The sequence below is a fragment of the Pseudonaja textilis genome, chromosome 1 (genome assembly GCF_049901715.1).
Source record: "Pseudonaja textilis isolate UNSWEBS1 chromosome 1, rPseTex1.2, whole genome shotgun sequence".
Classification (NCBI taxonomy): Eukaryota; Metazoa; Chordata; class Lepidosauria; order Squamata; family Elapidae; genus Pseudonaja; species Pseudonaja textilis.
In genome coordinates, this window is record NC_141990.1 from 54,006,641 (window position 1) to 54,021,003 (window position 14,363).

General features: G+C 40.6%; 1 protein-coding gene across 2 annotated transcripts in view; it reads right to left on the reverse strand.

Annotated features, from left to right (window-relative positions):
• The window catches only part of LBH (LBH regulator of Wnt signaling pathway), a 47,886-nt gene that overhangs the window by 5,111 nt on the left and 28,412 nt on the right, over nucleotides 1–14,363 (reverse strand). The window contains exons 1-2 of one of the 2 annotated variants that reach the window (XM_026695630.2): nucleotides 11,672–12,002; nucleotides 7,729–7,828 (exon numbers count right to left, since the gene is read on the reverse strand). In XM_026695630.2, coding sequence (XP_026551415.1) covers nucleotides 7,729–7,828; nucleotides 11,672–11,697 — 126 coding nt within the window. In that variant the 5' untranslated portion in view covers nucleotides 11,698–12,002. Of the gene's footprint in view, nucleotides 1–7,728; nucleotides 7,829–11,671; nucleotides 12,003–14,363 lie in introns of those variants that run through there. The other variant, XM_087934693.1, reaches the window with a different exon arrangement.

Below are 14,363 nucleotides of genomic sequence, written 5' to 3' on the forward strand. Positions count from 1 at the left end.
CAGCTGCAGAGATAGAAGGGGTCAGGATTTTTCCACTAAGTCATGCTTTTTTAAAATAATCAAGGAAGCATAAAAATGAGATGTTGCAATTGCACTCAAGGATTATGGATGGCCCAATGGAAAATAAATGAAGTCACATTTCCCAGCACATGACAGAGAAACAAGGATAAGCTGTCAAATAGAAGCAAAGAAACAAGAGCCTTTGCACAATGACATTTTAATCCATGAAGATATTCAGCTGAATACTGCTTGCACTCCTCGCTTTATAAGAGGAGGAGATAGACTTAAAAACTGTCTCTGTGGTTTTCAGAGCTGAGCATTGGAGTCAACATTGTCTTCCTCTCTGAACGTTAACTGTACAGGTAGTCCTCAAATTATGACCGCAGTTAAGCCCAAAATCTATGCTAAGTAAAACCTTTGTTAAGTGAATTTGCCCCATTTTACAACTTTTCTTGCCACCGTTAAGTGAATTGTTGCATTTGTTAAGTTAGTAACATGGTTGGTATGGGATTCCCCACTTGCTTGTCAGAAGGTTGCAAAAGCTGATCACACGACCCTGCAACCGTCATAAATGTGAACCAGTTGCTAAGCATCTGAATTTTGGTCATGTGCCCACGGGGATGCTGCAACGGTCGTATGTGTGAAAAGTGGTCGTAAGTCACTTTTTTCAATGCCATTGTAACTTTGAACAGTCACTAAATAAAACTGTTGTAAGTCTAGGATTACCTGTACTTGAACCTAGCCTCTCCTGTGGCTATGGTAGCAGTAACAATTTTTTTATATAAAACTAAACATTTAACAAACTCACTCTTGGGGCACAGAGACATAGGAAGCAGACTGGTGCATTGTGAATGTGCTCTGTGGCTGCCGTAAGGAGGAAGAACCAAATGTCAGATAAATCACTTAACTGTCCAAATACAGTAACAAGTAACCATTATTTTTATTGTTGTTGTATTTGGAATATTCATAGATAAGAATTCTTATTTGCTAGGCACCTCAAAGAGGAGAGAAAAATAAAACTCAAAACTTGCAGATAAACATCTTTTCCGGTGCCAAGTGACACCCTACCCCCTTCCTCTAGAATTGACTGAACTTAGCCCCAGAATGGAAAAAAAAAAAGCTTTACCGAGCCTTGCTAGAAAGGAAACCAATACTACTGAGAAGAGTTTTTAAGCATCTAGACCGTGTCCTAGTCCATACAGCCTACAAGACCTTTACTGAAACTAGCAGTAGTCAGCAGGGGCATATTTAGTCAGTGCTATCTGAATGCAGCCTACCAGAGACATATTGAGGCTACTTTTTGCCACCCCATTAGAATGACAAAGGCAGAGGGGCCCCAGGTCACCTAGCTAGTCCATTTTGGGTTTGATGAACACCAACGGTATTAATGGTTCAGAAGTTTTGGTGTGGTGAAGAATCTCAGAAAGATTAGTCCTTAACAGCGCGTAAAACACCACTTGCAAAGACAGCCCAAATCAAAACAAATGTGTTGTGCAGTCTAAATCATGTATACCAGGATTGCTTCTCCTTCAACAGCCGATAGATAAGAGATAGAGAGATCTCACTGCAAGACATTGCCCTGACTTCATTTGCAAACAGAAACTTATTCTGGGGTACTATTTTGACAGACTTCCAATTCACTGCTGCTTCACACAACAGCTTGGGGTTGCTTTCGCATCAGCTTTGAATGCCTGATGTCATAGGGATCAATGCACACACTTACCACTTCTTCATAGCAATTTCAATTTATACATCTAGGAAAAGAATACTTGCCTCTAAATGTTGTTTATTCAACCCAATGAGAGGCTGCCTCAATGGTCATCACTTCAGATTCTATTCTGAAGGTTTTTTTATTATTGTTTTTAAAGGAATCTCAACACATTATTTTGACAGCAGAGTAGGGATATTTTAGTCCTAAGTCAACTTCAGTTTCAAAGACTATGATTAGTGCTAGAGTCAATCGTCATTAACGATCAGCTTGGGAAAAAAAGGATGTAGTCCTTTCCAGGTAGAAAGGAAAATAGGAGAACATAATGGATACGATCCCAAATTTAGGCTAAAAACTAGCATAGCCTTTGTTTCAATATTAAAAAAACATGTAAAGAATAAAAAATCACTGAACAAGATATCTACCCATCATCAAATATTTTTGCCATTTTGCTACTTTCAGCTGTATGTTGATATTAATAAAATGTAGAGGGAGAAGAGTTCCCATACATTAACATTATTACACAGTCCCAAACTTCTTGTCCTTCTTCAAATGAAGAGAGCAAAAGTCTATATATATTTTGGATGTATTTCCTGGCTTCCATTTGCTGTTTATTTAGCAAAAGAGGCCTTCTCTGACCTGGCACTTTCCTGACTGTTGGACTAAAGTCTCCAACCAGCATTGGCAATTCTAGCTGAGGGATGGCTGGAAGCAGTAATCCAGGATGCCTGCAGTTTGCCAGGCTAGGGAAAGCTCTGCTAAAGGACTGCTAATTTTAACAGTTAACATTAGTCACCTTCAATAATAGAAAAGAAATGATGTCTGTTGAAAAACTCTTTCATAGAAGAAAAGAAATAACGTGTGTTAGAAAAGAAAGCTGGGCTAGTTTCTATGTTCAGTGCATTGGGTTGGGAGTTGCTTGCGAATTTTAAATATGCAAAACCACAGCCGCTTGCCCGAAATGGTACCACTCAAGAGAAGCTAAAACTGGATGGGGGTTCCAATTTAACAAACAAAAATAACTAGAAAAAAGCCTAAAGGTTCTATTGTAAAGACAAACATTTTTATGCACTCCAGATGCTTTGGGCTACAATTCCTCATTCTGGATAAGGCTCATGAGAATCAAAATCCAACATCAAACCAAGTTATAGTCCCCAACTTACAACCACAATTGAGCCAAAAATTCCTGTTGTTTAGTGAGGTATTTGTTGAATGGGTTTTGCCTGATTTTGCAACCTTTCTTGCCACAGTTAAGCGAATCGCTGAATAAACTGGTTGTTCAATGAATTTGGCTTCCCTATTGACTTTCCTTGTCAGAAAGTTGCAAAAGGTGATCATGTAACCTTCAGTCATTGCAACAATCATAAATATGAACCAGCTTCCAAGCATCTGAATTTTGATCACATGATCCTGGAGAAGGCTGCAAACATCACAACTGTGAAAAACAATCATAAGTCACTTTTTTCAGTGCCATTGTAATTTTGAACGGTAAACGAACTGTTGTAAGTCAAGGACTACCTGTACCCTGTTGTCTTATTTGTCTCTTTCTCCTTGAAAGAGAGAAAAATAGAACAGGGTTGCTGACACATCCTCTCTCTATATGTGATTAAGTGAATTTATAATTAGTTATCAGTAGTTAATAATTAATAACTATTAGTTAATAGTTATCAATAACCTTTTTCTTTGAAAAACAATGCAAAACTTCGAATCAAAGATGCTTGTAAAGAACCAAGCCAAGATCAAGCAATAGAAAGCTTGGAGAGAAACAGAGGACAGCTTCAAATACAATCCGTCTGGATTGCTTCTTTTCTCTTTTTATCCCATTCCAGGTTATCTAAAATGTGATCCAATAGGTTCAAGTGACATCTATTTGGTAGTTTCCAGAGCGGGCTTCTAAAAAATAACAGTGTATGGCAGGGATCCCCAACCATTGGGCCACAGCCCACTACTGGGCCATGACCTATTTAGAACCAGGCCACGTGAGAGGCGGGCCAGCGCACATGGGTGCATGCACAGCTTGACTTGCAGAAGTGACCAGATTCCCCTTCCTCCACCAGGCTGCCAAGCTGTAAAGGTTGGGAACCATTTGGTAATTTCTAAAATATGCCTCCACCAAAATTGGGATTGGGGTTTAAGGGGTAAAATGGATAATTTTGCAGATTCTTAAAGCAGCCATTTCACCTTTTAAAACTTCTAAAAATTCCTGCCTGAATTGGTCCTGGCTCCACCCACTTTTAGGATACAGCCCCAGGCATGGCTTGCAAAGCCTGGCATTGTTTCTTCCTGGAGTTCTTATCCAAATCTTGAAGATAGATGCAATTCTGCAGCTTTGCTTATTAATAAATGCATTACTTAGCAGCTGATTGAGAACTCAGAACAGGAGGGAAATAACTCTCTAGATCACATTTGAGTTGTGCACTTCCTGATTTGATTGGAGCGGGCAGCTGTTACTTTGGGGAATGCTGACATTTGAAAGCGCACAAGGCAATACAATTTTTAGTAGGAGTAATAAATTAGGATGAGCAGATTTTTTCTTCTGCCTATCCCAGAAACAAAATAATGACCTGGAGAATTATTTATGTAGAATTAGAAATCATCAGAACAATACAGTACAGTACAATACAGTAACCTTCTAGAAAAGTGAAATTCTCTCTAGCTTCCAGTGGCTTCCTCTTTCAGTTTCAGAAAGAGAAAAATGCTCCTCTAACCACTGAACCAGGTGTGCGTGTGTGTGTGTGTGTTGTGTGTACTTGTGAATGCAGATTAGTATCTACCCTCTGATGTATCTCTAGATTTTTTCCAAGAGATAACCAGGAACCTACAGGTCCTAATTTTATAGCAGCAGAAACTCTGAAGATCTAAACTGGACTGCAGATTTATGTTCAGATTCACCAAGAAATTTATGTTCAGATTCACCAACCCATTTGGCATTTTCAAGTCACGTACTGTATGCCTAGAGTCATAATGGTTTCACCAGTTTTATAAATTTATATTGTAAATTTAAAAAATAAATCTGGATGTTCAGCTTTCTTTTCAATGGTAAGCAAACTTTTCAATTTAATTTTAACTTTTTAAATGTAATTTGCCCCTATTATTTAATCAGGTAAGAGTTAAAATGCAGACAATATTTCTATTTAGAACAGGTGTCCCCAGCCCCCATTTGTGGACTGGCACCAGTCTGCAAAATGCGAACAACCCAGGCTGTACAAACAAGCAAAAACCCCATCGGCGGGATGCAAGCAGCATGTGAAACCACGCCCCCTCTGGTCCATGGAAAAACCTCCCTCCACGGAACTGGTCCCTGGTGTGCAAAAGATTGGAGGGGCTGTGATTTAGAACACAGAAAGTACTATGCATACACAGTATTACTCTAAAGAATACTAGCATCCAATGATTTTGTCTTGCAAATATGTAGACAACCAATGAATCCACACTGTAGAATTTTAGATAACTATTTTAGCACCCTGCAATGATCTGAACTAATGGTTACAGGCTAGCACAAGGGAGGATGAGATCAAAGCCAAACTTCTAATCATTCTAAATGGTGATTTTTGCTAATACAACAAATGAGTTTCACAGGTTTATCTCCCTTAAATCATTGAATTCTAACTTCTGGTTTGATGAGTTATCAGTTAATGGCCACAAACTTTTTCTAGAACATGTTCAAATTACATACATACTAGTATACTTATAAGACAAGAGACTCTGCCATCTAGCTTGACCTTAGAATTGTTTTTGTTCTGTGAGATAGAGATTAAGAAAACATTCTTCAAAAACACTTTAAAATCTGAACTGTTGGCAGTTTGGGTGATTTATGAGCCAAAATATAGTCATAAAATCATCCCAAGTCCGAACATTGCCAAGTCTTTGCAGGCAGGAATAAGCAAAAAGCAATGTCCTTAAGGCTATTGATTTAACAGTGCTTCTGCTTCACTCAGTAGAAGTTGCATTGGTAGTCTAAACACACTGAACTCAATCCAGCTGGCTAAAATTATCTGAAACACAAAGTTTACTTATTCTAATACAGGTCAGTCTCAAAATAGTTAAGACCCTTGAGCCTTACACTGGAAATTCATGTGGCTTTTTTCAGTTCTGATGCAATATTTGCTAACTGTATTTTTCCATTGGGATTCATTCCAAAATCAAGCTAAAAAAACATTGTTAAAATTAGACCGGAGTAACAAAGATTCCTTGCACTACCATTCACCTAAAGGAAATTTTCTGAGATAATTGAATGTGAAAGGTAAATCAGAAGTGAACTACACACCTTCCATTCAAAAGACAGATCAGAGTTAAGAGCTGCTGAGGGGGAAAATCCTAATGGGGTTAGAAAATGTTTAAGCAAAACCTGCTATCACTTTACAAAAATCAAAATTCCACTTTATGCAGCACAACCTACATATACAGATAGTCCACAAGTTACGACCACAATTGAGCCCAAAATTTATGTTGCTAAGTGAAACCTTTGTTAAGTGAGTTTGCCCCATTTTGTGACTTTTCTTGCCACCATTTTAAATGAATTGTTGCATTTGTTAAGTTAATAACATGCCTGTTAAGTGAATCTGGATTTCATATTGATTTTGCTTGTCAGGAGGTCACAAAAGCTGATCACATGACCCTAGGACACTGCAACCATCATAAATATGAACCAGTTGCCAAGCAACTGAATTTTGATCATGTGACCATTGGGATGCTGCAGCAGTCCTAAGTGTGAAAAATGGTCATAAATCATTCCTTATGTCAGTGTAACTTTGAAGATCACCAAATGAACTGTTGTAAGTCAAGAATTATATTGAAAAAACTCAAGTAGTATTCAATTAGATCAAAGCCCTATATATTGTTAAAAACAACAACAATAACACGTCATAATGCTTTATAGCCCTCTCTTTTACAGAGTCATCATATTGCCCCCAATAATTTAGGTCCTCATTTTATCATCCTGGAAGGATGGAAAGGCTGAGTCAACTTTGGGACGCTGAGAATTGAACCCTTGGCCAGTGAAAAGTGAGTTAGCCAGCAATACTGCATTCTAACCACTGCTCTTAAACTAAAGTATACTACTAAAGTATAACAAGGAAGGCTTACTCAATGTCAAATTTATTCCCTGTTCTAAGAGGCAATATGAAAAAGAGCACAATTAGATGTTCTTTTTAAATATATCAATGGCCGGCCAGCAATGTAGTTGCTGTTCAGCGAGTGATACAATGCCTTCACCCTCTGGGCTGGTGCATCCTGGGCCAGGTGCAACCTTAGAGTCATCTTCAAGGGCCAATGGAGAGACTACAGTAATCCAACCTTGAAGGCCACCAAAATATGTATCACCAATGCTCAATTTTTCTTCTCCAGGATTAACACCAATTTATTATCCAAGGGTGATAAAATACCTTCTTGCCAATGATCTAGATCAAGGGTCTTCAAACTTGGCAAGTTTAAGATTTGTGGACTTCAACTCCCAGAATTCCTGAGCTAATTTGACTGAAGGAGGAATTCTGGGAATTGAAGTCCACAAGTCTTAAAGCTGTCAATTTTGAAGACCCTTGATCTAGATCCAATAGAACACACAAGAGATCCAACAGGACATCTAGTCCTTAATGGAAACTGCAATACCACCACATACACCCAGATTAAACCTATCACCCATATTCTGAATGAACCTAAATAGTCAGTATTGAGAGACATAGCCATAATGTTTAGTACCACTTATATCTTACAAGAAGCAGATCTTATCCTTCATGAATTTACCTGCTAGACTCATCAATAGAACTTTTTCTTTAAACTGTTTATAAATTTACTTGTAAGTCCATCCAAGATCTCTCCAACCCAAAACATTCCTTAGCCCAATTCTGTGCTTTCTAACTGCTCTTGCCAAGGAAGCATCACAAATAGCTTTGTAAATTTTAAAATATTAAGAACTAATTCATCAGCCTTTTAAAAAGATTACTATCTAATCCCAATTGAATCTATTAGCAACTTGCAGTTAGTTAGCTGCACTAAAGTTTTTTGCATGGCAGTGAACTTACCTGATAGGATAGGCCATCCTTGCGGGGGCTTAAACCAATCTCATCCATAGTTGGAGCACTCATCACTTCAGTCATGTCAGCTGATCTCAAATAATCAGGGCTGGAAACAAAGGCAAAGAGACAACTTCAGCAATTACTCTTTTATTCAGTTGCATTTAATAATAGACAAGCAAAGAAGATCTAGGACTCCATATTGATAAGGAATTCTAGTTACGGATTAAGAAACTTAACCATTTCAATGCATATATCCAGTTTTAATTCAGAGTCACCCTGAACTGTGAGATGCAGACAGCAAATGAATTTGATAAAAAATAGTTATTTTGGAAAGAAAGTACTTCAACCTATTTTGGAACAGGTTGAAAAACATGTCCTATAGATCCTGTAAAGGCTTCAGAGTTAAAAGTTTAAACCACCTAAGTCACCAAAAGGTTTCAGATTGATTCATTCTATAGCTTCAGTTTCAATTTCAGCCTTACACTCATTTTCTCCAGTATAATTTATTTTGAAAGCAAAAGTACATTTTACATTTACAAGCAATTTGTTATTTTAGCATGTACTAATTCCACCTTTCTTTAAAGTTTCATGCAACCGCTTAAGTTTTAATAGAAATAAAAACAATGAAGCATAAGGCTGCCATAAAGAAATAGCATTGAAAGGTCATTGGCTGTTCTACACAGAAAGGCATCTTTTAGAAAAGGGGTCTCCAACCTTGGCAACTTTAAGCCTGGTGGACTTCAACTCCCAGAATTCCCCAGCCAGCTGGGAGTTGAAGTCCGCCAGGCTTAAAGTTGCCAAGGTTGGAGATCCCTGTTTTAGAATACTTACTCCTGATAATCGCACACAAGAATGTCAATATAAAGAATGTGCACCCATCAATCACCAGTGGCTAAACCATAATGGGTAGAAGGTTATATTGTACCAGTCAGTCATGAGACTGGCTTTTATTCCTTGCTTGCTCTTACAACACCTGTTGCTTTTCTAAATTAATACTTTAAGTGCAAATACTGAAGGTCCAGCATCAGCTTTGCTTAGCTTAAAAACAGTAAGCCAGATCATCCCAAGAAATCACTTGCACAAGTAACAATTGTATCATTACAGCATATTATAATACTATGGTGCATATCATATTTTTAAGTTAGCTCAAGAAAATTCTGCTGCTAAGAGCTTAGACTTTATATTTTGATCAGACAGACTAAAAAAAATAAGAAAACATTACTGGAGACATCCAGAGTTGTCTACATACATATTTTAAAGAAAGAACCCCTGCTGCATTTTAATTATATATTCAAGGGAATATAGTAGAGTCAGTCTTCTTTTGCATATTCTAGATTACATAGACTGAAAACACAATTGATTTCTTTCTTCATCAATTTCTTTCCTTCCCACTCTTTGTCCCTTGGTCTTGCCTATCTTAGGGAACAAGATTTGCATATTGTCCATAGAATACATACACATCTTACTTCACTCCCACCTTTCTAATGGGGTGCCACAACTCTCTTCACAGCAAATTCAAAGAAAAATATCCCTTGAGCATTAAACAGTTGGTGAAGAAGCGACAAGTGGGTCAGAATTACCAATGAGAATGATTTAGAGCGATCAGTAACAGTGGTAAACCTTCCAGCGTCTTTGTTTGCAAGAAAATGGGGAAATAACATTGTGATAGAGATTTGAGGTCAGCCAAACAGCTAGACTTTTAAAACAATCAGAATAGAAAACAGAAAAAAATGTTGCAGCTAAATGGAACATTGATTTCTTGAGGGTTCTTTTTAACAATGTATATAAAGGTTAGTTAACTAGCCAGGAAACCATCCAAGTTACAGTGTCTGGCAACAGAACTATATATAGAGCAACAAGAAAATTTATCAAATAAGATAAGATACATCAGTTGCAGAAGATCTCAGCATTTCATCTCACAGGTTGAGAGAGGAAAGTTCACTTTGCTTACAACTGTTTCTTCACTAGCTCTTTCAGAAGAGATGCATATTTTGTGTCATACCTGCCACTTGTACTCAAGACTACTGGATTCTGCTAAAACTGCTAAGAATTTACTATCTGTCTGCTAAAAGGTATTTATTCTTCTAATGACATTTGTCAAGGGAAGCAGCAATATACAGAGACAGTAAGGATATATGCACAGCAGGGCTTAATATCTGAAGGGGGAGCTATTTCTCCCATCGTGCTCTCTGTCAAAAGGCAAAAATACTTTAAGCATCCTTACTTACATCAAGCCAGCCTTTCTTGAAAACATTCCAGGAAGGCGGTTATACAACTTTGCCGCAGCTCATTCCTCTTCTAACAACAAAGAAATCGGGCTGCACTCAGTTCTAAAGTGCAAGCCTAACCCATTGGGTGCACCTGCCATGAAATGCACATTTGGAGCCCGAGTTTTTGTGTAAGTCCAAATTTTCAAACTCAGGGATAAATCCAACAGAAACAGGAGTTTCTGAACTTCTTTCCAGAACCCCTTGCTCTCCAGTACAGCTTACTGTACCGTGTTTGGGATGATGGATCGGGGCTTCTGAGTCAATTTAAACACTCAGAAGGCAAATGACAAAATCTTAAGTTCATTTTTCTCTCCTGCCTCCATCAAGGTTGCTATTTCTCAACCAGAAGAATAATTTGGTCTAGTGATCAAGACACTAGGCTAGAAATCAGGAGACTGGGAGTTGACCTGCAGCGTTATCCATGAAAGCCAGCTGGGTGACTTTGGGTCAGTCACTCTTTCTCAGTCCAACCCACCTCACAGGGTTGTTGTGGGGAATATAGTATGAGGAAGATGTGTTGAATAGGTTTGCTGCCTTGAGTCATTTGTAAAAATAATAAAGGCAGAATACAAATAAAAAGCAGCAATTGTAGTGGGTTCCATTCCAGAATAAAGTCTGCAGCCTTTGTTGATCCGTCTTGAAAGCAGCTGTTTAGCAGCAAACTTCCTACTGCGGTTAAGTTTTCTTCAGCTTGAAATAGCGTCCCCCAGCTGGTGAGGGGAACAGGACCCCCCCCATAAGGAAACAAAAAATCTCTGGGGATCTTCATTGCTATCTGCAGAATTCTGCTAACAGGCCAGTTCTTTTGTTCGGACTCTAATAACCCTGATGCCCCCCCTCTTCCGTCCACTCCCCATCGTTGATGGGATAGTGCCCTATAGATTAAAAACAAAACCTGGGGAGCTAAACAGTTGCAATTAGGAATACCGGAAAGGGGGTGAAACAGCTGTGGTGCCGGTTATTTTTTCACCGAAACCAAAGCCAGTGGTAGTAGCCGTTTTGTTTTCTCCATGGAGCTCCAGCTGGAAGAAATTAACACTTGCTGACAAAAAAAAAAAAAAAATCCCCCCTGGGACATCATCGCAAGCAGGCAGCCTCGATCCAGACACCACCACCAACCACCACGCGAGGAGAGCTGCCGCCTCGCCCCGCAACCGAGTCTTCCACCACAGCCTCCCCTCTCGCAGGAAGCGGAGGACAAGCGACGGATTTTTTTTTAAAAAAAAGAACAAGCGCTTCGGAAGCAACCCCTCCTCTCTTCCCCCCCCCCCCCAACACCCTCAAGCAATAGGACGTGCCGAGACTGCTTAAGGAGGGTCCCCGGAACGCCACCCGCAGTTTCCGGGTAGACTTCGGGCTCCCGAGAGCTCAGCGGGACCTGCTTGCGGGATAGGATCGGACCGCAGGCGCCGTCCCCGTTTTGCGCCGGATTGGAAGGACGCGCCCACGGCTTGTGTTCGTGGCGCCCCTCTTCTTCCCCCTCCCCCGTCCTTTCTTTGTTTCTCCTTCCCGCGCCTTCACCCTCCTCTCCAACATTCCTTGAAGTTCTCCGTCCCGGCGGGCTCTCGCCAAGGTGGCGCAAAACCCCTCTCCCCATTTCACACCTCTTTTAACACCCACCCAACCGAGCTCCGCGCACCTCGCCAGCCACACCGCAGAGCCTCGTCCAGGTTACTCACCAACGAATGGAGAAAAATACAGACATGTATGTAGTCCTAACAAAGAGGTCGACCCAACGTCCTTTTGTAGCTCAGCACAGGAGTAGTACAGGAGGAGGGGGGGGGGTGACGAACTAGAACTAAGCCAGCAAAAAAAGAGAGAGCGCTAAGTTTCCCCGTGAGAAACTCTGGCCAAGAGATCTCTCAGAAGATTAAAAACGCCCCGTTCGGTTATATATACACACACACACACACACACATATATATATTGGGGTTGAAGCTGCTCGGTGAAGCGCCTTTCTCCCACACGCCGCAGCTACAGGTTTACCTCCACCACTAAAACTGACCAGCACAAAGAGTTTGAGAGCTATTTTTATAGACGAAGGGGGCGTGTCTAGGCTGACAAAAGCCCGCCCTCTCCCTCCGATGATGTCACAAAACTCATGAATGGTTTCGTGCGCGTTCGGCCTGGAAAGCAAAGAGCCCCGCCACGCAAGAAAAGCGGCGGGACTGCGGGGCGCTCCGATTGGACGGCCCGCTCTGGCATCATTCTTCGGCACGAGCCCGGCTGGCCGCTCCTGCGCCTTGTTACCTAACGCTGATCTCAGTCGATCCAAGTTTGGCCATAAACCCACCTCTGATTTCTGCGTCCTGTCTCTACCCTCCCCAACCCGTGTTTTTTTTTTTTTAAATGCGTGGCTACGGGCTTAAAGGGAAAAGTATTTAAGGCATCCCACTCTTGTGAGAAATAATTCTTTTGGGAAGGGGGAGGGGAGGGGGGGGGAGCCCTTGCCGACACCAGAGTCTCCTGCAGAAGCAGAACACGATCCTTGAGGAAAATCACCGGAAGGTGCATTCAGTTACGGCGTTTCATTCATAATAATGGATTTTACAAGCGCTCGCCGTAACCTGCTTTCGTACACTCGGAAAAGGCGGACCTTTCGCCTCCGTCAGAAAAACCCGTTTATTTCTCCCACCAGCTGCGTTTAGCTTCCATTAAAAAAAAAAAAAAACTTACGCAAATACACGCGCGGATGCGCACAGACTGCAAGGATGGAAGCGATCGTTGTTGATGCGCTGCCTTAAGGAAGGCGATGCTTTTAAACATTTTTATTTTATTTTATTTTATTTTGGTCTGGATCTGCGTGATATGGGTCAGGGCTGGTTCCTATTTTTAGTTTCCTAAACCGGGAGAGGAAAACGTCGAAATAATCCCTGGGAAAGTGGGCGGAGTTAGCAGCGTTGCAGGGCCATCAATAGCTAAACCGGGTGATTTTGTTTGGCTTCCGTCTCTTCAAAATAAGAATTATTTTCAGCGTTTGGGAGAAAAGGAACAGGGTGTGTTTTGCATGTGTGCTTTGGTGCTGCCGAATTGTTTTCCCACGAGAGGGACAAAAGGAACAAAAGAGTTGCTTTTTATTTATTTCTCAAAGGTGAAGTGGGCAGCTCTGTATTGATATCACCATCGGGCAGCGGTTTTCAAGAGCTCTTTTTCTTCCCTTCAGAAACTGAATTTGTGGGACCTTCTGCATATACGTCTGTTAGTCTCATCTGCTTTATTTTTTTATCCATTCATACATACTTTATATCCATGGATGTGGGTATGCTTATTTTCACCAGATGAGGGAGTTCACAGATCCCGTTGAGGGCGCCACCCTCTTTGGCTGTGTGCACTTCAGTTCCTAGAATTCTCAGCAGTGGGGTTTGGGGAATTTGGCGAGCAGAAGTACATGCATCTGGAAAGCTTACCTATGCTAGAGAAACTACATTGGGTGTTTTTAAACAAGAATGTTAAAATGGGCACCTAACATCAAAAACGTCATTAAAAAAGCACAACAAAGAATGTTCTGCACCAACTCAGAAAGCTCAAACTGCCCAAGGAGCTGCTGATACAGTTCTACAGAGGAATTATTGAGTCTGTCATCTGCACCTCCATAATTGTCTGGTTTGGTTCTGCAACCCAGCAGGACAGACACAGACTTCAGAGAGTAATTAGGACTGCAGAAAAAGCAATTACTACCAACCTACCTTCCATCGAGGACCTGAATACTGCACGAGTCAAAAAGAGGGCTGTGAAAATATTTACAGACTCCTCACATCTCAGACATAAACTGTTTCAACTCCTTCCCTCAAAACGACACTATAGAGCACTGCACACCAGAATAACTAGACACAAGAACAGTTTTTCCCCCCCGAAAGCCATCACTCTGCTAAATAAATAATTCCCTCAACACTGTTCAACTATTTACAAGGTGTACACTACTATTACTGTTAATCTTCTCACCACTCCTTATCACCCATCCCCTCCCACTTGTGACTGTATAACTGTAACTTTTGTCACTTGTACCCTATGACTATTATTAAGTGCTGTACCTTATGATTCTTGACTCTTGACAAATGTATCTTTTCTTTTATGTACACTGAGAGTATTTACACCAAGAAAAATTCCTTCTGTGTCCAATCACACTTGGCCAATAAAGAGTTCTATTCTATTCTAAACACAGCGTGAGATTGAACTATAATGATGGTGTTGCACCAAAACTAACTTGCAGGTTTTACAGCTGTTGATTAACCAGAATCTGCATTTAAATGACTGAAGTTGAAGTACTCAAGAGATGGTCATTTCTCCTTATCCTGGAGCTAAACTGGTCAGGTCTTGCTGCATCCTGGGTGGGAGACATTTCAGTGATGTGTAGTAGAATGGGCAGTGAAG